The 25,203-nt window shown below is 42.0% G+C and overlaps 2 protein-coding genes across 2 annotated transcripts in view; both read right to left on the minus strand.

The window, feature by feature from the left end:
• Positions 1 to 3: 3 nt before the first annotated feature.
• LOC306965164 (uncharacterized protein) lies at positions 4 to 11,848 on the minus strand (the record flags this gene model as incomplete). Its single annotated transcript, XM_079559409.1, has 26 exons — positions 4 to 392; positions 475 to 552; positions 1,295 to 1,385; positions 2,105 to 2,281; positions 2,716 to 2,862; positions 2,941 to 2,973; positions 3,048 to 3,092; positions 3,786 to 3,821; positions 3,906 to 3,977; positions 4,077 to 4,130; positions 4,222 to 4,275; positions 4,355 to 4,408; positions 4,486 to 4,530; positions 4,624 to 4,677; positions 5,062 to 5,115; positions 5,407 to 5,460; positions 5,530 to 5,583; positions 5,725 to 5,778; positions 5,851 to 5,904; positions 5,987 to 6,040; positions 7,924 to 7,977; positions 8,062 to 8,157; positions 8,229 to 8,297; positions 9,308 to 9,701; positions 9,980 to 10,103; positions 11,845 to 11,848. The coding sequence occupies 26 exons, from the start codon at positions 11,846 to 11,848 to the stop codon at positions 151 to 153; spliced, it is 2,247 nt and encodes a 748-aa protein (XP_079415535.1). The 3' UTR covers positions 4 to 150.
• Positions 11,849 to 12,439: 591 nt separating this feature from the next.
• Positions 12,440 to 25,203, minus strand: part of dst (dystonin) — a gene marked incomplete at its 5' end in the record, with an annotated part of 80,626 nt that continues 67,862 nt past the window's right edge. Inside the window, 28 exons of the mRNA XM_079560118.1 lie at positions 12,440 to 13,408; positions 14,000 to 14,126; positions 14,547 to 14,651; positions 14,809 to 14,993; positions 15,538 to 15,651; positions 15,887 to 16,004; positions 16,818 to 16,934; positions 17,587 to 17,604; positions 17,721 to 17,795; positions 17,868 to 18,022; positions 18,096 to 18,258; positions 18,354 to 18,517; positions 18,684 to 18,813; positions 18,944 to 19,132; positions 19,241 to 19,384; positions 19,472 to 19,600; positions 19,669 to 19,863; positions 19,981 to 20,140; positions 20,228 to 20,397; positions 20,721 to 20,840; positions 20,922 to 21,128; positions 21,206 to 21,361; positions 22,040 to 22,210; positions 22,644 to 22,772; positions 23,355 to 23,552; positions 23,699 to 23,854; positions 24,244 to 24,417; positions 24,603 to 24,704. Coding sequence (XP_079416244.1) covers positions 13,152 to 13,408; positions 14,000 to 14,126; positions 14,547 to 14,651; positions 14,809 to 14,993; positions 15,538 to 15,651; positions 15,887 to 16,004; positions 16,818 to 16,934; positions 17,587 to 17,604; positions 17,721 to 17,795; positions 17,868 to 18,022; positions 18,096 to 18,258; positions 18,354 to 18,517; positions 18,684 to 18,813; positions 18,944 to 19,132; positions 19,241 to 19,384; positions 19,472 to 19,600; positions 19,669 to 19,863; positions 19,981 to 20,140; positions 20,228 to 20,397; positions 20,721 to 20,840; positions 20,922 to 21,128; positions 21,206 to 21,361; positions 22,040 to 22,210; positions 22,644 to 22,772; positions 23,355 to 23,552; positions 23,699 to 23,854; positions 24,244 to 24,417; positions 24,603 to 24,704 — 4,128 coding nt within the window. The 3' untranslated portion in view covers positions 12,440 to 13,151. The remainder of the gene's footprint in view (positions 13,409 to 13,999; positions 14,127 to 14,546; positions 14,652 to 14,808; positions 14,994 to 15,537; positions 15,652 to 15,886; positions 16,005 to 16,817; positions 16,935 to 17,586; positions 17,605 to 17,720; positions 17,796 to 17,867; positions 18,023 to 18,095; positions 18,259 to 18,353; positions 18,518 to 18,683; positions 18,814 to 18,943; positions 19,133 to 19,240; positions 19,385 to 19,471; positions 19,601 to 19,668; positions 19,864 to 19,980; positions 20,141 to 20,227; positions 20,398 to 20,720; positions 20,841 to 20,921; positions 21,129 to 21,205; positions 21,362 to 22,039; positions 22,211 to 22,643; positions 22,773 to 23,354; positions 23,553 to 23,698; positions 23,855 to 24,243; positions 24,418 to 24,602; positions 24,705 to 25,203) is intronic.

A 25,203-nucleotide genomic window follows, 5' to 3' on the forward strand; every position in this document is an offset into this window, starting at 1 on the left:
ATATATACTGTATTTTTACCAGACTCCTTTTTAGCTTTGTTGGCCAGTTTCAGTCATTTATTTACCATAGTTCTTGCTGTGGATGCATATTTACATACAGTTCCAATTGAATGATGTAAACGTACAATTGTAATCCCTGATGATTGTGTCTCAGGGACGAGTCCTCCTGCGGGGTCCTGGCCGTGCTCCTGGACGGGGCCCTGTTCTTGTTGTTGGTCTGGAGGCAGGTGTCCCGATGGTGGAGTTCAGAGGAGTGCACCCTGAGGTGGCACAAACACCCGGAGCTCCTCGCAGACCAGCGTGGCCCCTGAGTCCCGGCTGGCCCACATGACCTCTTTCACCAGGCTTCCCAGGCTGACCGTTAAAGGCTCTGCCCTGGCGCCCGCGCTGCCCTGTGTGACCAATGTAACAGAGTTTCAGAATGAGGGGTATGCAGATACACTCAAATACAAATGTACGTTCAAATGATCAAACCTTTAGGCCCTTGGTCTCCTGGATGTCCCAGTGGTCCATGGCCTTTAGGTCCTTTGTCACCAGTTTCCCCTAATTCACCTAAACACACACAATTTGCAAAGACAGGTCACAGAGTGCTCCCATTGTCCTTATGGTTTTCACGCTGCTCTGTCTTCTAGTGCTGTGAAAAATCTTCTTCAAATCCCTGTAAATATTGTTGATTCGCTCTAAGAAGTCTTGCTGAGGACCTGCACGTTTCTCATGTGAGTTTTACAGCTCTGTGCTGCACTTTTATATGTGCTGTGGTACATGATGAATCATGTTCATGGTCTTGTGGTGAGGACCCGTGGTGAAAGTTAACTGGCACTTTTAAAGGCCTCTTGATTTTCACATTGTTGTATTTTCTTTATTCTAAATAGTTGTTTTATTATGCATTAAAGGAATTACTTCTACTCACATGTTGGACTGAACTATTGCACAACAAAAGCATTATAATGTGATTAAAAAAAGGAAATAGCACCTAAAAACATGGTATTTATGGGAATTATTTGATAACATGAAAACACACATTAACAACAATTAGACGTGTTTGCATGTTTTGATTATTTATAGACTTGAAAAGGAAATGTGTCCTCTGCATTTATGACATATTCTGATAACAGGCCAAACTTCCGGAGTCCACTGTGCATGTTTTGGGTTGATAATAGAAACTGGAGTTCTCAGTGAAAACAGACTCAGACACATTGAAACTCCAGACTGAAATGTCACACCCACTCGTGTAATCAGATGTGGGACCCTCTTGCTGTGAAGTGAGAGTGCAAGCCACTCAGCCACTACGTACCTTTTTCTCCTTTCCGACCTGGATCTCCAGCTTCTCCATAGAATCCTGGAAGTCCTGCTTCACCTTCTGCTCCATTGTGACCAGGGTCACCCTGATAACAGATGTATATAAAAGCATAGCTTTTGTTCATTTCCTGTTGTAATAGAGGACATTTTCCTGTTCCAGAGTTATGAACCAACTTTACAGTCACCTCTAACAGCTCATAGTCGAGTGTCCGAGACTGATTGGCTTCATCGTTGATCTTGTTATGGGAAATGATTGTAGAGTTTGCAGTCAAGGCCGTTCATGGTTTGGCATACAAAGCCACAACCCAATATAATGGAAATATAATGTAATATTTTGAAATATTCAGGGCTTTAGGAGCATTTATCAGGCCACAAGTCATGATTAAAGAAGTTGTGGAACATGATTGGTTGTACACTGTTTAATAATAATGTGGAAAAGGCATTCCAATCTGAAAACAGCCTTGATACTCTCCAAAACCATTGGACTCATTCAGTCTGGTGTGGGACTCTGTATTTGTCCTCATGGAGACGTGGAAAATTGTCATGTTTTCATTCCAAGCTTTTCTGCCAAATACTTGAGCTCTTATAGTCTTGTCCAGACCCTTACAGTCTGTTTGTGTTTTAAGCAGCCGTTCAGACAAATGTATGTGTAGATGTGTAGCGAGTGTACAGTGTAGCTCTCCAGCAATATGTCTGCAATGAAGGTCTGCTGGAGGTGAGATGAAACCCAAACCAGGCACCGTGAAACATACAGTCTGGCCTTACGTATTGTGGAAACTCCATAGAACCCTTGAGTAGCACTCACAGGAGGTCCAGGGGTTCCTTGGGGACCTGGGGGACCAGGAGCACCCATGGGTACATCTCCATAGAGCGGGCAGACTGCGGCACACGTCCTCTTGACAGAGTTGGCAAAGGTGGACATCTGCTCCAGGACCACTCTCTTACAAACTTCAATGACGTGTTGCGCCGGCAGGCTTGGGCCCTGTGCAACAAATCACAACCATCACTGGACCAGCACCAAAGTCTGGGACAGGAGCAGGAACATTACACAAGAGCGTGCTGAAGGAAGGCCTGCCTCTAACAGGAAATGCAGTGGACAGACCAAGCCAAAACCTGCCCTCAGGCTCATTATGGATTTATGAGTGCACTAAATGAAAGTCTTGCTGTGACTTTGGCCTGATGAAAACTCTTTAAACATGTTCCTCACACCAATGCTGTTGGCAGGCGCTGCATGAGAGCAACTTATTTATTCTACCTGAGCAATCATCACTGATGATAGGCGCCAGTCCTGGTACATGCCAGCGCCAGTAAAGATTAAACAGTAGTGGTTTAATGGCTCTGTTAATACTATTATATTACTCTGAAGTCAAGTAAAGTCTGAGAGAGTGGTGTTTTAAAGTCTTGTATTTTACTTACTGGAGGACCTGGAGGCCCCCGAAATCCATCTGGCCCAGTCTCCCCCCGGACACCCTTTACTCCTCCAGGACCGGCCCCTCCAGGTGGTCCCGCTGGACCACGCTTCCCGCGAGCTCCCTGAGGACCCACCTCTCCACGTTCTCCAACCTGTACAGAGCACACAGTGAGCTCAAAGGTCACCAAGCCCACTGTATGTCTACCACAAGTACACTTTAAATTACTTACCTTTCCTTTGGGTCCCTTGACCCCTTTTGCACCCTGTAAATGATAAATTTGTGCTCAAAGGTGTCCAATAATCTACACTTTAGCGATAATGAATATCAAAGCCATACCTGTACACCCTTCTCTCCGGGAGTTCCTTGGATTCCTGTGTCACCCTGTACAAAATACACATTTTAGGCTTTAAAACTTATTTTATCTTAAACTGCTGAACATTGTGGGATGGTTCTTGTGTATGATTAACACTCATTATAATGAAATGTATGTTGAAATGTATGGTAATTTAGTTGTGTCACATGTTAATGGCTGAAAACCACTCACTCAGCACAAATATGATCCTTGTGTGTTTTTTCAATGGATGCATGATGGAAAAATAAGCATGCTTTAACAGGTGTAGTTTTTGCTCTCGTGGTTGCTTACTCGTCTTTTCACTTTGCCTTGACTTTCATCACGTTCCTCTGTAGATTAGGACTCATTTGATCTGATTTGTTTGTGCTACTACACACCACAGAAACACAACTATCTGCCTGAATAATCAACATATGCAGATGTGTAATCACTGCGCACAGGTCCTCAGGGAGAGCTTAGACCTGGCCTCAACTCCTGGCCCCACTGCCCCAGCCAGCACGAAGTAAACAATGATGATTGTATGTTGTGATTGCTCCTGCTGGTTTACTGCAAGACTGTCGACAAATGATAGATCTGAGCTGAAATGATTTACTTTAAACCAACAAATGTCTGAAAAGTTCTGCCTTTATAGAATCATGATACTCTTTCATATTATGAAGGCATTAAATCATTAAATACTCATTGAGACTCATTGTCAGCTCAGGAAAGAGGGGATGCTTTACCTTGGCCCCTGGTTTTCCAGGCACACCCACATGTCCCTGTGACAAAAACACATGTTTAAATAATGGCAGGAAAATTAACTTGTTTTGGATGTTTTTTTAATGTTCATCCGGAGCACTTACCACAGGTCCTGGCGGGCCGATAAATCCAGGTCGCCCTGGCTTCCCCGCAGAGCCTTTGTAACCTCTTGGGCCCTCAATAGGAAAGCATTTATTAAACTTCCTGAAAGGGACTTCCTTATTTTTGTCATTTCAAATCACATGGCCTAACTTCTATATGAATAAGTGTCTTACAATTTGACCTTGGGGGCCCATCTCTCCTAGTGGGCCCTGGACACCTTTCTCTCCCTGAAAATGTAAAACATACATAACATAAAACAACTGTTTTGAAAATCCATTTTACTGCACGTGGGACTGTTTACAGAAAAAAAAATCATACCTTGGACCCAACTTTTCCCATTTTCCCTGTGTTTCCTTGGGGTCCTTGATAGGCCTGTCAATACATCCAGATGTGCATTAAGTTTATTGTTGTCACAGTCCATGTAATTACTGGTGCCTTCAGTAGGCATTACCTCTACACCCGAATCGCCATCTCTTCCTGGTAATCCTGGATCTCCAACAATGCCCTGTCAAAAACCGCAGTCTGCACTGTTTTAACACTGTATCCAAGTGTGAAGGTGAGGGTGTGTCTGGAGATACGCACCTTCTGTCCCATTCCTCCAAGTCTGCCAACAGGTCCTTGAACTCCCTGGTTTTGCACAAGTTCAGACATACCACATTAGTGCACTGGAGCTCTGATTAACTTCCGGTAAATGTGAAAATATATCGTTCGAAAACATACAGGCTTGCCCTTCTGCCCTGAAGAACCTCTGTCACCAGGATCCCCAACGATTCCCTGGCAAATCACAATAAATCAGCATTAGTACCATTTAGAGCCCTTTGCGCTTAAGTCCAATCAATGTGAATTGCAATCCGCTGTAGACTTTTCTGTATACAGTCTGGTGCTAGGTTATCATTGTGGTCACAGCTCTGTTTTCACCGACTCATCAAAAGCATGTTCCTGGGATCCAGGTCTCTCAGGTCGAGGCCAAGCTCCCGCCACATGAATTAATGTTGTTTATGGAGACGGCCCATATGCCAGAAGCATTGCTGTATTTCAGCGTTTTACCACATTCAAATGATTTACAGGTTTTCCTTGTCGCCACATAAAGGGAACTCCGACGGAAAAGAGGCAGAAACTGAAGATGGATGATTGCAACTTATCAGAGGGAATCCCCACCTGTTGTCCTCGTGGTCCAAGCTGCCCGACTACACCCATCGCCCCCTTTTCTCCCTGCGGATATCGGAGAGGTACAAATTAGTCACTCTTTTGTGACTAATAAAAACACACAGTTCAGGTTCACATGAGTTTTTTTTATGTATTACTATTTTATTAGACAGACTCTATCCACTGCGCCCAATCATAGGTGTGCTTCCTTTGAACATTTCGTTTTTGATGCAGAAAGGCGCAACTTCTTTATTAACCTGGATGTATATTTTAGTATCAGAGTTCAACATGACATAAGGATAAATAGCTGTGTGAAGACTCCCCAAACCCTCTATGTGTGTGAATGTGAGTGGATACCTTGACTCCTTGATAGCCAGGAATACCCTCGAATCCTTTTGTCCCTTTAGCGCCCTATAGAGACATTACATTACTAAAGGGATACATGCATTTCTTGTGCCATTGTGCAGAACACAAACCTACCAGTCCTCCTTGTTCTCCAGTCTCTCCCATGGCCCCCGGTGGTCCACGAACCCCCTGCAATTATCGTCACAATGCGGACATTACGATCTGTAAGTTCTCTATAAAGTTACACAACAGGCTGTGCAGAAATCCAATGAAAAGCCCGTAACTTTGGCTAATTGTCTAATTAAACCGAGCTAAAAGGGCGAGATTTACCTTAAAGCCAGCTGCGCCTTTTAATCCCTTCAAACCCTCAGGACCTAGGTCTCCCTGTAAATATAACAATGACTTGTTACACTGAACATGCTCTGAAGACACTGATTATATGACGTTCATAAATACCACTTGGCCCCAGAGTCCCCTCATTCCTTTCTCGCCTTTGATTCCTTCTTCACCCTGAGGATGCACGCGAAAGTTTTCACTCGTGCATTTTCAAAACAAGTCAAAAGAAGAATGAATAGCATTGTAAGTATTATACCTTTTGCCCGGGTTCACCAATATTCCCATAGTCTCCTGTGGCGCCTCTGATGCCCTGAAAGATACATGCAGCGTAGTTTGATTTATTTTCCGCTGGTAAAAAATAAATAAAAATGACACTCCTGCAATATCCAGCAACAATACATTAAACATAGACATGAAATAAAATGATTCATACCAAATACAACAACCATAGCCCCCAATTAATATTGATAATTGTACAAAAGGTTAATGTTTTTGTGTTTAAGTGCATAGGTGTCTCACGGTACAGCTTCCACACAAGCTAAGTTGAAAAACGCTTTCCCCACAAGGCGACGGCCACGTTTCCTTCTAAATGTTTGAACTCGTGCCTCTGTCTCTTTATTTGTCCACCTAAAACACACTGCTGTTTTTTTTTCTCTTTCTTTTTTTTTTAAGTCGTGTCAACTTGGCCAGAGGTTTAGGATTAAAGCTGGTTTGGTGAAGGCCCTGACCGTGAATTTTACAACATTTCTATAGTTCCGACGCGTCTAGGACCACCCACAACACGAGGCAAGGCGGACACTCGTGCTATCTGTGCCAGGAAATGCCCTCCTCAGATGCCAGCAGGAGAGGAGATAAACATATTGGGCCTCCATGATTCACAAGCTGGCAGGAGGTCCAAACTCCAAAACTTATACAAGACAGATGTGTTGCGCCAGATGAGCCACAGCTGCTGCCATGAATATGTAGCATGTATGACTGCGGACATGTGCTGTGACTAAAGGGCAGTGAGGGGGCCCAAATGTTAAATATAAAACAAGGCATATACCGCTGTTTTGGTACACAGTAACACAACTGGAATAGATTAGCAAGTGATGAATTCAAAGTGGGAATTAACACAGCTGCAGCTCTGTGGAGGATGAAACAAAAGCATATTTTTTATTCAGTGATCATGGAAAACAGACTTTCTGGATGATTAGCTGCTCCTTTTCCACCTTTTTTTTGTGTGTGAATTAGATCTATACATCATTACGAGTGAAAACATTCAGCTAATTTCACACTGTAGTTTTTGCGGACTGGTGCCTTTCATTAGCAGACTCTTGGAGGATTTTGGGCAAAGTCAGCCCGCATTGGTTTTCCTGTGTATGTGGGATTCATTACATTTGGCTCTGTTTCTGCCAAATGGAAAAGCAAAAACCATTACAAATGCTGTGATCCCGAGCCAACGTTTGAATTGAGTCCTATATCGCCAACCACGCTCGGAGATGCAAATTGAGATTTCCGAAACGATGCACAACACAATTTATGGTAACATCCGCATTTGGTTTATGTTTCCCTCGGATTTGCCGCATAAATCTTTTGCAGCGCCGACACAAGTAGTGAAACTATAAAAAGAACCCCAGTGTTTACTATCGCTAAGTGCTGCTGTTCCCAGGTCTGTTTCCATCCTGTCCGCTCTGTGTTGTACAAGCCATTTTCCACAGCTCACTGCAGTTTTACAATGTAATCCGCCACAGATGAGGAGATGTTACTTTTTTTTCCTTAAATTTTGCAACACAATGCTCTGAAGCTTCTTAGACTGAGGCGCAGATCCCCAAAGGAACACACTGGTGGTGGTACTTTCGTCTTTTGCAGCCAAGTACTATTTTGGGGACAGTCACAGCTTTATTCCTGGTCTTGTTTTTTACCCCTGGTTCGGGCCCAGTTCGGTTCTGGTTTAAAATTGCTACATCATTGTGTAAATCCAGCATGGACCTGCTTTAGACCTTGCTTAGTTCTGTGAAAACTAACTTTCCTTGTTAGTCCTGCTGTAGTCCTGATTCATGATTGTTTTAGTGCAGCGCTGTCATGCTAGCTAAATAAAGAAGTTTATGCTAGTTCATTAAAGTAGTCTTTTCTAAAGCCTGCTGTGAAAGGTTTTTGTAACCACTGCAGCTCAGTATATTTTTTGGTCATTAGTATATTTTCTTTATTTACCCAGTTCCCCAGTCTTCCTCGGTCTCCTGGCTCTCCGGGAAGCCCTCTGTGACCCTGTACAAAATAAAAACATAAATCTAACTAACTCGAGCGCAAATCTGCAGGCACGCCCATGTTTCAGCTGAGACATACACTCACCTTTGGCCCCGGAGGCCCCTGGATTCCAGGTTGCCCATGCATACATTTGCACGATGCTCCTCCAGCTGTCAAACCGATCTCGGCGTAGCCTCCACACTGACATGAGAACAACTGTTACAACAAAAGGCACTGAAAACACTATTTTGTTCAGTACTTAGCGCACGCACGAGCTCACAGCAGCCCTCTGTGTAGGCTTTCTCGGGGTCACAGGACACCTCCATCTGCTGAAGGTCCACCTGCGAAACACGACAATGTACAGTCCTAATTTAAATCCCAAACAGGAGTACCGTATTTTTCGGACTTTAAGTCGCTCAGGTGTATAAGTCGCACCAGACAAAAAAAAATGCAAAATGAAGAAGAAAAAAACATATATAAGTCGCTCTGGAGTATAAGTCGCACTAGCCTTGGCAACTACCTGGGCATGGAGACGTAACAGCACCGTTGACAAGCCTCTCCTGGCAGCACGTTGTTCAAGCTCCAATTTGTGAACTCGTTCCTCTAGCTTTTCGATTAACTTTTTTGTTTTCTTCATAGCAGTGAGAGTAACCTCTGCTTTTTGCTTGTCCCTCACAAGTTTCTCGCTCACTCCAAACTTTCTTTCTGCTTCTCGATTAGAGTTTCCTAAATCTTCAGTGGTACAGGAGTAGCAGATACTGGTGCACAAGCCTCGAGCGCCCTCTAACGGCTGTCAGTGTGAAAAAAAAAACATTGTGGGATTATATATTTTGATATGTAAGTCGCACCTGAGCATAAATCTCACCCTTAAGCCAAACTATGAAAAAAAGTGCGACTTATAGTCCGGAAAATACGGTACTCAGAATAGCTGTTGATGATGCCTGTAGTGGAAATAGTGCAGGAGTGATAGAAGTCGTTGCATTGGAAGTGGCTGCAGCAATAATTACGGTTAGGTGTATATGAGCTTGTCGTCCCAATCAGCTCAGTAGGTAGAGTGTTCATCCTCTGACTTGAAATTTTGTGGTTTGATTCCTGCCTTCCTTAACCTCAAGCATCTATGTACACTGCCGTATGAACGTGTCAGTGTGAATAGATGAGTGGGTCCTTGATGTAAAGTGCTTTGAGTGCCCATTAATAGTATAGTCAGGAGTTGGTGCAGCTCAGTCTATGTTTTGTTGGGACAAGAGAAGGATAGTATAATGTTCTGAGTAACAATTTGAACAGATTCCTTGTGGCTTTAAGTGATTTACTGAGTATGTCTCCAACCATGTAATTTTAAATCAGCACATACAGACACGGAGCGGTCCTCTGCGGCCCGTTTGGCGATGGAGGTGTATCCCCTGTGTATGACCGGCCTGTCCTCGTCTATGGCCTCCACGCTGACCTCTTCACAGTCTATGAGCAGCTTGGCCTGGCCTCCCTTCACACTCAGAGCCAGTTTGTGCCACGCTCCGTCGAACAGCCTCTCCACCCCCGAGAAGGTCCGCAGCATCTGGCCTCCATGAGGGCTGGTGTAGAAGAAGTCCAGTGAGCGCGTCCCGGGATGGAAGCGAAGCCCTACCTGGTCTCGGCCTTTGGGGTCGCTCACCTGCCATAGATTCCAGGATTTTTTGGCTGTGTCTTTGGTCACCTTGAATGTGGCGATGACAGAGTAGTCCGCGGGGAGCCCATCGGGATATATATCACTGTGCATGAGTAAGAAGTAGTAAGAAAAAAAAAGTACTGTCAGAGGAAGCTTAGAGGGATCGGGGATAGATTTGCTCGATGTGAGGAGGAGTAAGTCTATATGTTTAAACAACATTGACATTTGTTTCTCAATGTGGCTGTTTTGTGTTATTCTAAAAAGGTTTATAGTAAAACATAAAACAATATCATGATTCAGAAGGTTACTGCATGGCACACACGACACAATTCGCAACATAGCAAGAAGCAACATCTGGGAGCTGGTTGAGCCAAAGTTTACCTTGTGGTTTTTCGCAGGTGGATGGAGGGGTTGATGCGGTAGGCCACCGCTTCTGGTTTGGAACCGTCTACTCTCCTCACTCCTCTTGACTGAGACACACGGAACTCCTCCAGCAGGTCGAAACCTCATAGCAGCAAGGTCAGGGTCACAGTGAGATGTCTCATCGATTAGAATATCAGCAGACTGCTTATGCCTTGCTTAATTAATATGCAGGCATGTAGGTCTGGGGGATAAACGGTACTGATATACCCAGAGCTCAAAGCCTTTAGTGTTTAGTGTGCCTAAAATTGTAATGAACCTTAATTGTGGGCTCACTGAGATAGTTTGCACCATAGGGACCATTACATTAGCTACACACCGTGAACGTGTGCACATTTAACATTTACATATTCACAACAGAATGGTTTACTGTTGAATGCAGGTCATGTAACTTTAGACAATACAATGCTAAAGGTTCAGACAACATAACTAAGTTATAAATAAGTACGGAAGCAAAATGTCCTGAAATATAACTGAAACATGAGTGTATGTTGAATTACTGTATATTATTAAATAGAGTATATGTATGTGTTTAATTAAACTTTGTTGTGTAATGCCCGTATCTAAATTTGTTTTATGTTTTCCTCAAAAAGCATCATAAATGAATGAATGATCAACTGCTTAGTTAAGTTGAATTGTAATTGTATCTTGGCTATGGTTTTCTGTGACTTATTCATTAATGTATTGAAATAAGGCTTATCAGTCTCAGGGAATTTCTGAATGTGTTCATGATGGTTTTACAAAAAAAAAAACGTTGTAAAGTGGCAAGTGTGCAATAACACCGGGTCAGGTATAAGCTTAACCTCTCGTGACCTCTTGAACTTTGGCAGTTCACATGAGACTCAACAGGAAGCTTTAATAGATGTGCTGCTGTGAGGGAGAATAAGCGGCCAATAGTGGCAAACAGTGATATCTGCTGGTGCAGCTCAGGTACTGCAATATTAGGCCAGACTATATGATATATAATTGCAGCAGTCATACTGTTTCTGTGCCAATAGTGTTAATATTGAAAACATATACACATATTAAATGTACATCATGATATTGGTAATAGAAACTTACTTGGTAACTTTTGACAGTGGCTCAATCCAAAGATGACAAAAAGTGCTGCAAACACCAGCAAGTTTTCAGAAGCTGGCATTTTCAAAAGTCAGTCAGGCTATAAGTGCCTGTAATACAGCAAAAAAGTGCAAATTAATACTTTTAATATGTAATAGATGATGCTTTTCTCACAATATAGTCCTAAACATTTAGGATTACAGTATATTCAAATGTTTGCAGACATTTGAAATCTATCTCACCCGTTTTTAAGCAAAACCATTTAAACAATTAAAATAAGTTAACACATGTCTGATCCATTTGGGTTGTCCTCATAGTTGAGGACCGATCATCTTTGATTACACTCGGGAATTGTATTTCTCTTGCGCTTTTCAAATGACACAAGTCACCCAAAGCACTTTGCCCTTGATTATTATTATTTTTTTAACCGGTAGATGAAATTTGGTACCACATAAAGGAATCTGTCCTTTGACTCAAATGTACACCACCGTCCTGTACATGACGATAATAAAGCGATAGAGGTTTACTTACATATTCCTGAAATAGAAAATCCTTTGGTCGCTGCACATTGAGTTTTCCTTCCCCAGGGTTCGGATATATTCCCAGTCTAAAGTGCCATCCTGGGCCTGTGTCTGAGCTGAACAGGAAAACCATTCAAACTAAACTGTCGAAGTTTTGGGACTGGGACCCCTGTGCTCCACTCCACCGGTGGTCCCAAGGGGATCGGCCTGCTCCCATAGGCCACTGGGACGTCCAACAGTACGCACCCATCATAGGAGACAAATGTAGATGAACATAGCAACTGCCCCATGTCAGCAAACATGGGTGAATAAGTTACGAATAACTGCATTGCGTCCTTTTTTAAATTAAAAACGTCAGCTTCAAATCTGACATTGTGTGTTAAATAAAAAAATGAATTAGAAAAATGAATAACTTTTTGGCTCCGGGTAACTGACACATTTTCATTGTGTGCAATGTTTCAGTATCCAGAGAGCCCCACTAAGAGACAGGTGTAATATGTCACAGCTAAACTCCAGATCCTCTGCAAACATACCACCAGAGTGCACCGGCCTCTCTCTCCATATCCATCCATGCTCCGGTCCAACCAGTGCTGCAAATGATTGAAAACACAATGTAGTGTAATAATGATCAGGGGCACTGGCCTCTTGAAAATAAAAAGGCAAGGTTAGGGATTGTATCAAGTCTAATAAAGACAGATTTCAAATTGCTTCTTCAAGTTGATGAAACTTAGTAAAATCAGCCAACAATCGTTACTCAAGGCAAAACCAAAATGCTATAGTAACATCCACTAAAATGACATTAGCAATAAAATCAAAGGACACACGTGCTGCTGGGTTTCTGTGGTAGCTTGGTGCAAGCAATTTATTACAAATTAATTTTACAAGAACAATTTCAGTTCTACCGAAATTAAAAATACACTGACAAATTGATGCACACAGAATGTTAAATAAAGTGTCCCAGGCCACACTGAATGGGGCGGCAGCTGCTGACAGGACATGAAGCGCGGTGGTTACAGGGAGTATGTGACTAGTTTTAACTGGGTTTAGGTTTTTTGCAGTGTTTAATGTGTAGTTATATTGCATTATTCATAAATACGTGTTGGCAGTTTAGCAAAGCACTTAAACAGTTAACTGCGATGCCTTGAATGGTTCGATAATGCACCACTCAGTCACATATGAGCGTATACATAAATACAGTACATTCAGTAACTCTCAGAGCACTATTCTCACATTGCCTTCATTAGTGTACAAACAATAGTTAAGTCTTCGTTTCTCTAGCCTCCATCAAACCTCTACAGGGTATCAATAAAATAAAATACCTTAAAAACAATCTGGCTTTTTCACAAAAATAAAAATACATACAACCAAAAACAAAGGCCATAATCTTTTCATTTGCACTTAATATTAAAACATATTGCCTCTTAACAGAATAATTTACATCTTTGCAACAGTTTAAATAACACTCAACTTGTTTGCAGTCTTTAAGTATCAGTTTTTCCAGTGTCGGTTTCACGTTTGGATGCAGTTAAGTTCTTGTCATTCATTATCAAAGCCTATCGTTTTGAGGACTTTGCTAGTTTACTCGTGGGAGTGCTTCTCTTCTGGGGAGTGGGGATCTTGGAGGGTTTCGCCCCCGGTTGACGATGAGTAGATCGGGGCGTTACTCGGCTCGAGTCGCCCACTGTCTCTGAAGCTTCTGAACAGACGGACTGAATATCAGAGATGTCAAAGTCTGAAGCGTCGCTTCCTCTGCGGCTGCTGCCTCTGCTTCCTGCTTTACTTCCAGGTCGGCTTGAGTTTTTCTTGAACTCTGTATAAAGACATTTTGATCAACTGCTACAGTTTTTCTCAACTGATTACACGCTGTTCCAGACACACTCAGTTCACAAAGCACTGCACTCTTGGATCAAAAGTGCACACCCTCTGGAATGAAAACTTGTTTTGCAATTGCAATATGCTTCCACAGGTTAAAAATAAAAATGTATGCAGGGGTGTGCGGGTCCACCTTGGCCGCTCACGAGGTTGTAATTGGCCCATGGGAGAGCTGAGAGTTACTCAATATATATTGATATATAACATATACCACTCTATACAATCAGGATCAGTTTGTTAAGATTTACTTTTTGAGAACTGGCTTTATCTCAAAATGGGAGATAAATTGAGTAGTTGTGTGTTAGTTTTGAGAATTGTGTTGGAGCAGTGTCCTAATTCTGTGTCCACCTTCCAGTCTTTTGAAAAACGAGTGCAAGAGTTTTGGGAACCGTGCTCAAACCATGAATTGTGTTGAAAGTATTGACAGCAGAGTCCTGTTTTTGAGAAATGTGTGCTGTCAGTTGGTGGAACTTTGTGTCTTACAAAAACTGCAATAACTTGAACGTCCGATTTCTCTGGCTGTACTCACCGCCTGCAGCCTGGGCACGTGCTTTTAGCACTGCAGCATTTATGAGAGTTCCCTCTTCACTGGACTGAAATCCTTTCCCTGACAAGTACCCAGGGAGACGTAACTTGCTGCCTTGAACTGGAGTATTCTGTAAAAGACAAACGCACATTGCAGATAAACGCTTGCATAGCAACATTTGTCTCAAAAATTAGTGAAAAGAAAATATAGATTAGAAAACGTTCTTGTCTACCATGCACAATGATGGCAGAAATTAGCCGTTGGCTCACACATTCTCAAGTACATTTGCCCAGAAAATATAATAAAACACATAATACAAAAATAAATACAGCATGCAATGATTTATGACACAGAAAAATGAAAAATGTTAAAGCCAATTAGCCAAATATGGAGTTAAAAGCAATAGACCCAACCAAAACATGACAATGGCATGAAAAAAGAAAAAAAATTGTAGGTGAAATGTTTTGAGTTCAAATGTTTTTTGTCAGAAGTTTGAGTTGGGTCAGTGAGATAGTAGATCGACAGTAGACTGCATCACACTTGACTATACCTCTGCAGGTGAACTCCCAGAGGAGTCCGATGATTTAAGAGGAGTGGAAGGTTTGCTGTTTGTAAGCCATGGCTTATCATAATTGCGGGTTAAGTGTTGGGGCGTCTGGGAAACAATGGCAAATCAAATCACACAATGGATTTTCAAATCAAAAAGCAAGATGAACACAATGAAGCAAAACAAAATGATGAAATACTTATATGAAACAGACAAATAATCGTGTAGACATGATTAGATGAGTTTGTTTGTGGAGGCCTTGTACCTTAGCTGTCCCGGTCACAGGCTGATGTGCGGGACAGCTCTGACTGGACATAGATCTGTTTGGTGATGCGCCTCTGGACGACGGCCGAGACCTGCGTCCTCTGTAGCGGAAACTGGCCATGACCTGAGTGGTGCCTTCAGGGAGGATGAACTTCTCTCGCAGCTCAATGTTGGTCCGGCCTTTAGCTGGGAAACATCCAAACAAGTATATGAGCCAAAGAACATTAAACATTAAAAATTCTATTCTGGCTGTGATGGTGATGATGATGAGGTGGCGGTGGAGCTTTTAAATCCAGCAAAGTTCATTATTGTATTAATAATAAACAGATGTGCTCTTTTAATGGACACACATTTTGGGGTTGTCCAAGATGTAGCACACAGCACTTCTAAAAGCTTAAGTAATAATAAATCCATCAAATGATTCAATTACAAATAGCAAATGCCCCAAAACAGAAACTGCATTTAAAACAAGGGTCATGCAGCTAAACTTGAGTCAAACAAACTTTTTCATTTTAAAAACTATTGTTAATTTGTACTTTAATTTAGTTTGTTTGAATGATTGTCAAGCAACACCTGTAAAGAAGCTGGACCGATCATCGCACGCTACATGCTAAATGCTCAGAGACAAAGCATCATGCAGGAACTCCATGTGATATTGAATGAACATGAGTCACACACAGTGCAACAGTTCACCCCAAAGCACAAACAGCCACACTCGACGCACACATACCACTTGTGGATTCATGGTGGAGCGAGATAAAGTTTGAGATTTGCCAACCTATAGGAGACTGAGTAATTGAGGAGTTTGATTCCGAGCGTAACATTTTGCTCCCGTGGTGATGAACTAGAAGAAACGATACAGTTCAAGAGAGTTTTAGGGATTTGTAGGAAAAGTAGAACGCTACAGGGAAGAAGAAGCTATCCGCTGCACAGTACATGAAGTACAAAAAAGCATTAAAACCAAATATTTGCATTTGCCTTATTAAATAATGTTCTGTCACACTGAAAGTAACGTTAAAATAGCAGTTAAAAACAGTTGTCAGAGAAGAGTTAAACCTTTGTTTGTGTCATAAATTTACCTCTGCAGGGGTCATTCTTGACCAGGAACTCATCCAGAGCCATCCAGCCTCCTCCGACACGAACCATGACAGTGCTGCGCAGGATGCGCACCAGACGCAGCTGCTGGGAGTCTCCAAACTACAGCAAAAACACACAGTAAATGCATGACTTTTATCAAGCCCTTGCGCTTCATAGGATTGGACTGACAGTAGGTCATTTTACACAACAGCACAAATGTATCACGATCAAAAATCAAACAAGAAGACATAGAAGGCTTAATCCAGGTGACTTGCATCTGTTTGTGTTCTCTCTGGTATGTGGCACTACAAATCTGTTTTTGTCCACACTTTAGAATAAATTTAGATCACCATTATCAATTTTGTTGTTGGTTATTTTGTGAAAATCTTTAGCACTATATGTACTTAACCACTGGGGGGCGGTAATGCATTATTTTGAAGGGCTTTGATGAACGGTAGTTTCTGTTTTCTAGGCGGTGAGTCAAGCCAGATGTCAGCCAGTTGGATGTTACAAAAGTTTAGCTAAATAACAATAATCACAGCCGCATGCTTTCTGCCATTTCACATCACAGTCAAACACACATCACAGCAGTCTCCTGCAGTCCAGCACAGTCCAGAAGCACAGTGTAGCAGTCTACAATTACGGCAAATGTGCAGGTGCATTGACAGTGATGCAGATTCAATGCAGCTGACGACACACAGTATGAGCAATGGTTTGTATCGTTTGTGCAATTCATGACGGAGTAACACGCAAACATGACCATACACTGATGACCCCTGTTGACTCAATATGGCTCACACAGCGAAAAATGCTGCATTGCTTTATCATTAATATGATTTAATGGTGAACTTGGTGATTAAGTTACACATTACAGTGATGGATTTTATAAAAATGAACATGAAACATTTTAAAATTAACCAGTTTAAAAGTTACCAGTATACAGCTTTCCAATACTGCAACGTGTAGGTGTGGGGTATGATTGTGATTTTCCCTGTTTGCTATTGTCTCATCGCCGATAATGGAGTCATGTAAGCAGTGAACGAGACCAAACTGTCAAAAGAGTTACGTGGGTTCAATGTTGTGTTATACAGGTCTTAAAATGTATCTTTATGGTGCCACAATCCCATCCTTCACATCTCCCACCAGCCTTACTGCTACAAGCTTCAGAAAGCATGTGACCCCATTCATTAGAAATGAATCATTTGCTGCAACAATTGCGTCATGCAGGCTTTAAACATTTGCAAAGTAAAAGTAACAGAGTGTAGCTTTGGAAGTGCCCAACTATAAAGATAAAAGAAACTTAGCCAACCAATATTGAGCTCAATAAAAGGCGAGGCAAGCACACAGAAAGCACTTGTTAAACGGCCCTGATGAATAAATGTGCCATGGACCATCAAAAAACATGTGTTTAAAAGGGTCAAAATAAATTAAAGCGTCATTTTCTGAAACTCAAAAGCAGATCTCAACTACTATTTTACTTTCTACTTTCAGTGAGATGAAAAATGGCCAGTCTTTAAGAAAAAACAAAAACAAACAAAACAAAAACAAACAAAACTGTATTAAACTTTTTCTCTACTTCTGAGTTCCAGTTTGTAAACACCAGCCAGGAATCTGGGCTGAGAGTGTTAACAGCAGAGCAAATACGGCCAGTGAGGAGCTTGACAAGACAAAACAAAAGGAGACAAGGAGAAGGGCTGTGTACCTGGTTTCCAAGGTAAAACTGGTGATATGAGAAACAGAAATGGTAAAGATTAGACTCGTGATGAATGTGGACATAATTGCTCAATATGGAGGACAGTAACTTCAAATAAAAGGTTAGAAGTGAAGTCTGCTCACCCGATATTTGTTGGCCCCAATTTGTTCGACTTGGAAACGTTTTGGACATTTGCATTTTGCAACTTGACGTGTAACCTAAAAAGGAAAAAGTGAAGTAACACAATGCATATGCTACATTTTCACACACAGTGCAGACTTATTTTTTACCTCATCTTCAATTTTATCTGCATCTGTCAATGGTTTGTATGCGTCTTTGTTGGGATGAAGAGCTGCAACAAACTCATAGTAGTCTATGTAGCCGTCTCCATCTCTGTCAAATATGTCGGCCACAGCACTCATCTCCAGTCGGCTGGTGGGGAATCCTGACACAAACACATAAGATGGTTAGGATCATGTCAGTGATTGGATTCCTCACACAAGAGCCTGGAGACTCACTGGAGGACAGGATGCCCTCGATGAACTCCTGCCGCGTCACTTTGCCGTCTTGATCTTTGTCCATGCGGCGGAAGAAATCCATGACTCTGGACTTTTTGTGGTTCATCCATCGCATGTAGCGCTTCCTCCACACATCGAAGTCAAAGTTGGCAAATTCTTTCAGCTGCATAAATAATAATTATGCATGACATGTATACTCTGAAGGAGCAGGTTTGCAGACATAAACATTCTTGTCATACTGTTCTGATGGTAGGTTACCTCCTCTTGTCTGTCCAAAGCATCATTTAGTTTCCTCCTTCTATCCAAAGCCAACAGCCAGACGTGCTGCCACTTGCTGACCAGCAGGTTAACCTGTGGGTTCTTGGTCTCAATAGGAGCCTGCGTGGCTGATGTGAACATAGTTTGTGTGGGAGAGCGTTTTCCTGTAAGTAAAAGAAAAGTCTTCAGCAAGAAATAATCTCCTTTCATCACCAAACAACCGCAGGCTGCAGTCACATGCATTGACATCATGCCAGGTGCTTCAATGTGACTAACACTGGACCAGCTGGCTCTGAACACACCCTTTTATAGGTATTATAGAGAACTTACTTCCTGTTCTGCCCTTTTCCAGCACTGGAATCTGCGACTGGACATGAAGCTCCATTGTTGCCTTCCTCTTGTGTGTCTTAGTAATTTTATCCACATCTGGTTGCTTCCTGGTCATTTCCTCCATGAATGCCTTCAGGGTAAAACAACAATTTAACACATGTCACATTTACTTGCCAATGGTTTTGTGAAAATCCATTCAAGCTGGAAGTTCTTAGAAGAATATTGATTCTGAAAATACTGAATGAAAAATGTATGATTACCTGATGTTCTGCAATAAGCTTCTTTATGTCCTCTATCTCTTCGGGCAGAGTTTCTTTGTCCTTGTCGTTGAGGCTTGTTTCTGCCCATTGCAGCCATATCAACAGATTGTCCAGCAAATCCAAAGTGGCTAACTGCTCTGTTAGGGCTGTGGACAGTCGCTGCTGGTACTGTCTGCTCCAGGCTTGCACCTGTCACACAATATTACAACCCATAGTCAGTATTTAAAGTAATTGAACTGCAGCATGTATTACAATTGTTCCAGATGATTTATGGTAGTCACTTCCTTCAACACTGACCTCTTCAAAACGGGCTTTGATGATGGTGTTCCAGTGTTTGATGGTTGTGATAGAGTCAGGATGGCATATGCTCAGAATAGCCTCCCCCATAGCAGTGGCTTTATTGAGGGACATTCGCTTTTCCTCCAGTTTTCTCATACAGTCCTGTACAGCAAAAGACACATTATATCTCTATATATAATGCAGCTAAGAACTGACTGAGGCAAATGCCAGAACACGTGAAGGTCTTACCTTGTGCTGCTCAATAAGGGCCCTCAGGGCTTCTTCATCATCAGGCAAAGTGCCATGAAAGCGCAGGCTTTGCTCTGCCTCTGCCAGCCACTCCAGCAGGATATGGACCGTGGAGTGAAACTCTTCTGCCTGAAAGATGCATAGCACATGAGCCTTGTGTCTGGAGTTGTCTCATTGGGTTTGGAATCTGGTGTTACCTGAGATAGTGCTTGCTCCAGCCGAGCCTGCTTGGACACTGACAAATTGCACACAGTGTCCCATCGTGTGCTCAGTTCCTGCATTTGAGCTTTGACCCATGAAGTGTCGTCATGGCTGCTGTCCACCAGCTCTCGCGCTGAACGTTTGAGCGCCTGAACACTGACTGTCCTTTTACCCATCTCCTTCTGGAAAACCTGAAACAGAAGATTACTTTCATATCCCCAGTGTCTTCTGTAAAGCTTGGACTGGCTCCTTTTAGTTCATAAATAGATGCTGTCGCTTGGTGTGTGTGTGTCTGTGTGCGTGTGTACCTTGTGACTGTCGATCAGGTTGAGCACCAGGTCTATGTCTCCATGAACGGGCTGGTCCTCAGCCAGCTGTGGCTCCACTCTGTAGAGCCAGTCAATAAGAGCCTGCAGAGCGTCTGTGAACTGGCCCGAGAACAGGAGCGCCTCCTCCAGCTTGTTTTGTCTAGGAGCACAGATCAGAGTGTGATCCAATGTCTGGTTTTGTAAATCCAAAAGTGTATTACTGTAATAGAAAACAAAAGCATCTTACCTCTCAACAGACTTTCCACAAACAGTGTCCCATTTGTCCCTGAGCTCACTCAACATGTCGTCTAGTTTCTGATTATCGTCCTGCAGGGAGGTCTTGTCTTTTAAGGCACGGCCCGTTCGAGACGTAGTGTCATAAACAGAGTGTTTGCTTCCAAGAGCTTTTTGAAAGTCCTGCATGACAAGTAAGATTATGTGCATCAAGAAAGGATCATATTTGCAAACATTATTTTTAAAGATACAGTATTTAGTGACAACAAAAATGTCCAAAGTGAAGAGTCATTCTATCCCAAAGTAAGCTAGGTTGCTTAAATACATTTGTATCTGTTCATGGCCTGGATTGGATTAACACAATGTAGTTTTACAACACGACTGGACAGTCTGTGTCCAGGGCATGACTCTTCCACTGTGTACACCCATTGAAGAGTCTCAACTGTTTATATGCCCAACTACAGCTCTAGACATGGGTGCAATAGATCATATTCTGTCACAGTTACCTTGTGCTGAGCCAGCTGAATCTTGATTTTGTCCGGTTCATTAGCAATTTCCACCTCTGAGTCCAGACTTTTCTCAGACTCTTCAAGCCACTCCATTAGTTTGTTCCAGCTTTCATGAAACTGGTGGTTGATAGAGAGATAAATTGTTCAGTTGTCAATGTTTTTTGATGCAAAAATAGTGCTTGGCTAAAATTGTTGTACCTGTTTAGCTCTTTTCCTTGCATCATCTAGAACTCGGCCTCTCTCCACAGACTTCTGAACCAGCTTCTCCCAGCGGCCTTGTACACTGAGCAGCAGGTTTTTTATTAGGACCACATCCTGTTTCTGGCTAAAGTACTTGAGCTGTGTCCCACTCTTGTCCAGTTCAATGATGTGGTCTCGATGTGCGTTTACATCGGTTACAAACATCTGAGCAAAATCAAAATCAAAATCAAAATCATTGCTTGTTTTGCATTTAATCAACACTATTGTGATTGAGGATGTACCTTGTGTTCATCTATCTGAAACAATGTTGTCTCCAAAATGAGTGATGCCGTTGGCACCATGTTCAGAGTCTGCTCGGCCTGAGTGAGCCAGTTTATGAAGTCCTGCAGCGAGTTGTGAAAATCTGTGGCCAGAGTCAAAGCTTCCTCTAGTTTAATCTGTAAGAAAGAGGTCATTATCATTTCAAAAATCATGTTTAATATTTAATTCAAAAAGAATGTGTAACCTATGACCTGTTAATATTCACATTCTAAATAAAGGAGGTTAATGTCTCCGGACAAGGTAATGGGGAAGTAATGAGGTTTTAATTTAATGAGAAAACAGCAGCACTGGACAACTTCCGTTTGCCAGAGCCAAGATGGGTGGTTCAGCCTTGTTACATGGCACTAATTCAGTGTTAATGACATTACAAATCTAATGTTTTAATTACAGCTCACATGCATCTTTGATCCATTTTACTGCACAAAGGCTATGCACTCTTTTTGAGGAATAGAGTTTGCTCATAACAATGTTCAAATGTCACATTGCAGCAGGCCAGCTGCAGCTGATCTAAGATTTACCAGACAATACCTGGGAGTAGGACCAACCTAAATAGGGAATGTTACAGGCAAAACACACCAAATCTGGAGCTAAACTATTTTAATTGTCTATATTCAGTGTCTTGTTAAAGCTAAAAAAAAATGTATTGGCCTGGCAGATATAACACAGTTGTTTGAGAGCGACTCAGAAAACAAACATGCTCCTCTGTAACCATATTCTGTGGCTCTCAGCAGTGGTATGGGCACTTAGACATTACTTGCTTTGTGATGTATCGTTTCAATCTAAGATATTCTCACCTTTCGATCAGCAATCTTAGCCGTCACACTTTCCCATTTCTCTGTGAGGTTGGCGAGGTCGTGTTCTGTGTTGCTGTCTGGCCCCTCAGGCATCACGGACAGAAGCTGATGGCCCTTATTGATTAGCTCATGGTACAGTTCCTCCTTTGTCTCAAAGGCAGAGCACAGTTCCTGCATAGAGACACATTGTTAGTGATCAAGTGCATTATTTTTTTTATTTTCCTTTATTGATCCAGGTTTGCCACTGTCTCATTTGCAACAGAGACCTCACCCTTACCCCATTAGGGTTGGGGTTTTGATAGAGCCAGTATTTAAATCAAGTGTGACGGGCTTTATAATTATCTTACATGTTTTAAACATCACCTATTGTTTTGGAAAAATCTCTCACAGCTTAAGTGATTAGGAAAGAATGAACGCAAAAGGCAAAGACATTCCTACATTTATTACACTTAGTTTTTTTTTTTTTTTATGCATAGTTGATAGACATTGTGTATTAAGCGATGTCATTTGATTTTCACACTTGAGTCTGAACACAGAAAAGACATAGTTGTCTGCTTACGAGGCTGCCATCTGCATGAAGCCTTTCATATTGTTAAAAACGTACCAGATGGGCGTTAAGCTGCTCCCGGGCCGTGTCTGGTAAGCCTCCCACTGCCTTTGATGCTAACAGCTGACGCTCGGTGTCTTTGAGCCACTGCTGCATATCTTCTATCTCTCCATGGAAACCTTGAGCCTGCAACACAATACAACCTGAGTCAGGACAAAGTGTGTCACTCAGACGCATTGTTAGGGGCACAGAGAAAGATGTCCCAGTCATTATACTCAATAAATTAATTTATCATTCAATAATTTGAAATAAAGAATGAATATATGACTTGGAAAACTAAGCACACACTATACCTGTCTGTCAAGTGAAACAGTTGAGGTATTTTATTACTCATTTCCTCATGTCAATATTAAGATTGCATAGTATGAGAAACATTCGCAACATTTTATGACGCTCTTGAATAATCCAATAATTTGACAATAGTTGTCAACCATTTCAATAATTGATTAGTTGTCGATTAATCGCTTAGTTGTTTCAGCCCCACTGAACATGACAATATAACAATCTGACAATATAATGCTGAGGTTGAAACAGAATTCCATGCACACGGCAAAGCCTTAATTACTTGACACACTGGTTCACACAGGCTCTTAAAAAAACAACAACTGATATTGTGGATTCTTGTGATATAAATATTGCATCACCTAATATAGCAGTTATGATAATTTGGTGGTCATTGTGCAGCCCAACCCCTCAGTAGTTTTATACCTGGAGCAGAGAACTTTGTAGTTGTTGCTTCCTCTGCTCGGCCTTCTCGCGGATCATCTTCCACCTCTGATTCAAGTTCTCGAGCTTACTCTGCAGGGCAGAAGCTTCTTCTCCTGCGCTGGACGCCACTAGTTCATTACCAGCTTTATTTACCGTCTCAACTGTGGTCTGATGAGCCAAAACATCTATTTGGAGAACCTGCAAAATGGTAAAGAAGAAAGAAGCTTGCAAACTACTCGTGTAGTACCACTTTCTTTTGTTTATTGACTGGGGATTAACTATTGCTGCTGGTTAGATAATCCAACCATACTTCTTCTAATGAGAATAAAAATAGTGCTTCATACATTGTGCTTGGCGAGCTCGATCTCCATGGCTTTGGGATCTCCTCCGGTCTTCCTCTGTTCGTTCAGGAGCTCCTCTGTGTGGCTCATCCAGGCCAACAGTTCATCCAGAGCATGCTGGAACTGCCCCAGAGCCAAAAGGCCAGCCTCCAGTTTGTGCTGGATTAATGACAGATTATAGCATGATTATAAGTATTGAAAAGCATAACACTTGCTTGACAAGCTGCGAGGCATTTAACACGTCACAACATTAAAGCCTGCATTAAAGATTTACATAAGATTTGAACATGCAAGAACGAGTTTAAAGGACTCATGCCACATAGTCAGTCTGTTTCCATCTCAAAATGCTTGCCCTCCAGCTGCTGATGTCATAAGGTTGTTTGTGTTTTTGTCCGCTGAACTTTACTGAACCTTGACTTTCACTGGATATTGCATATTAAAACTGACTCACTTCCCTCTCTGCTAGTGGATAAGTCCTGCCCTTTAGCATGCCCAAAATATACTATGTTGAAAATTCAAACCTAAAATGTTGTATATTTTTCACACACCTGTCTGCTGATAATCTTCTCATCCAGGTTGTCCCAGAGCATCTTCAGCTCAGACATGGGCTCCTGGATGGCACAGCGGTCTGCCTCCTCTGTTGCCTTTTTGAGCAGCAGTCCAGCTTGGTGATTTAGGCGCTCCATCTCAATCTGCAGCTGGTAGGACTCTGCTTTGAACTCCTGGTGCAAAGAGAGGCACACCCAGTCAGCAAACAACAAGCACAAAGATGTAGTATGTAAAAGAAAAGACAGAGCAGAACCTTATTTTTAATTTCTCCATTGTGAGATCAATAAAAGCTTATCTTATCTTAAAAACAAGTCAATTAAAGTGTATTGCTGGAAATTCAGTTGAAGGCACGTTTTACCTTGAGCTCCACAATCTGCTGCTTGACAGTTTCCAAGTCTGTGCCTACAGGTGACATTGCATCCAGCTTGCTCTCCAGAATATCCACCCAATCAAACATACCCTGTGTGCAAAGCAGAGAAACCATTGTCCATTCACAAAAGAGGTTTTTACAAAGAATCAGGTTTCATTTTTCTGCTGGAACAATCCTCTGAGAGGAAGCACTCATGTGAAAAGGTTATGTTTATCTTAATTTTTAACTCATGTCATAGGAACAAATTTGAGAATAATACATTTGATAGGCAGACACAGGGTGAAGTTGAGTATTTTTCTTTTTTTTTTAACGTTATGCCTCTATACACTTTTTGCACCATCTCAAACACATTACTTACAACAGTAACTCAATCTCCTGGCTTTAGGTAGTGCTATATCAGCTAACATTTTCAAACTTTTAACTTTGTGATCACCTGAAACTGGGGGATTCTGTATATATACTCTTGTATGGTATTTTGCAATTATTTTTTCACACGCCTCAGGCTGACAGTGAATTACACAGATGTGTAAATTACCTCATTTGAGACAGATGTTTATGGTCTAAACAGCTGCTTCAGATACATTTAATA

Source organism: Gobius niger (assembly GCF_951799975.1).
Source record: "Gobius niger genome assembly, chromosome: 7".
Taxonomy (NCBI): domain Eukaryota; kingdom Metazoa; phylum Chordata; class Actinopteri; order Gobiiformes; family Gobiidae; genus Gobius; species Gobius niger.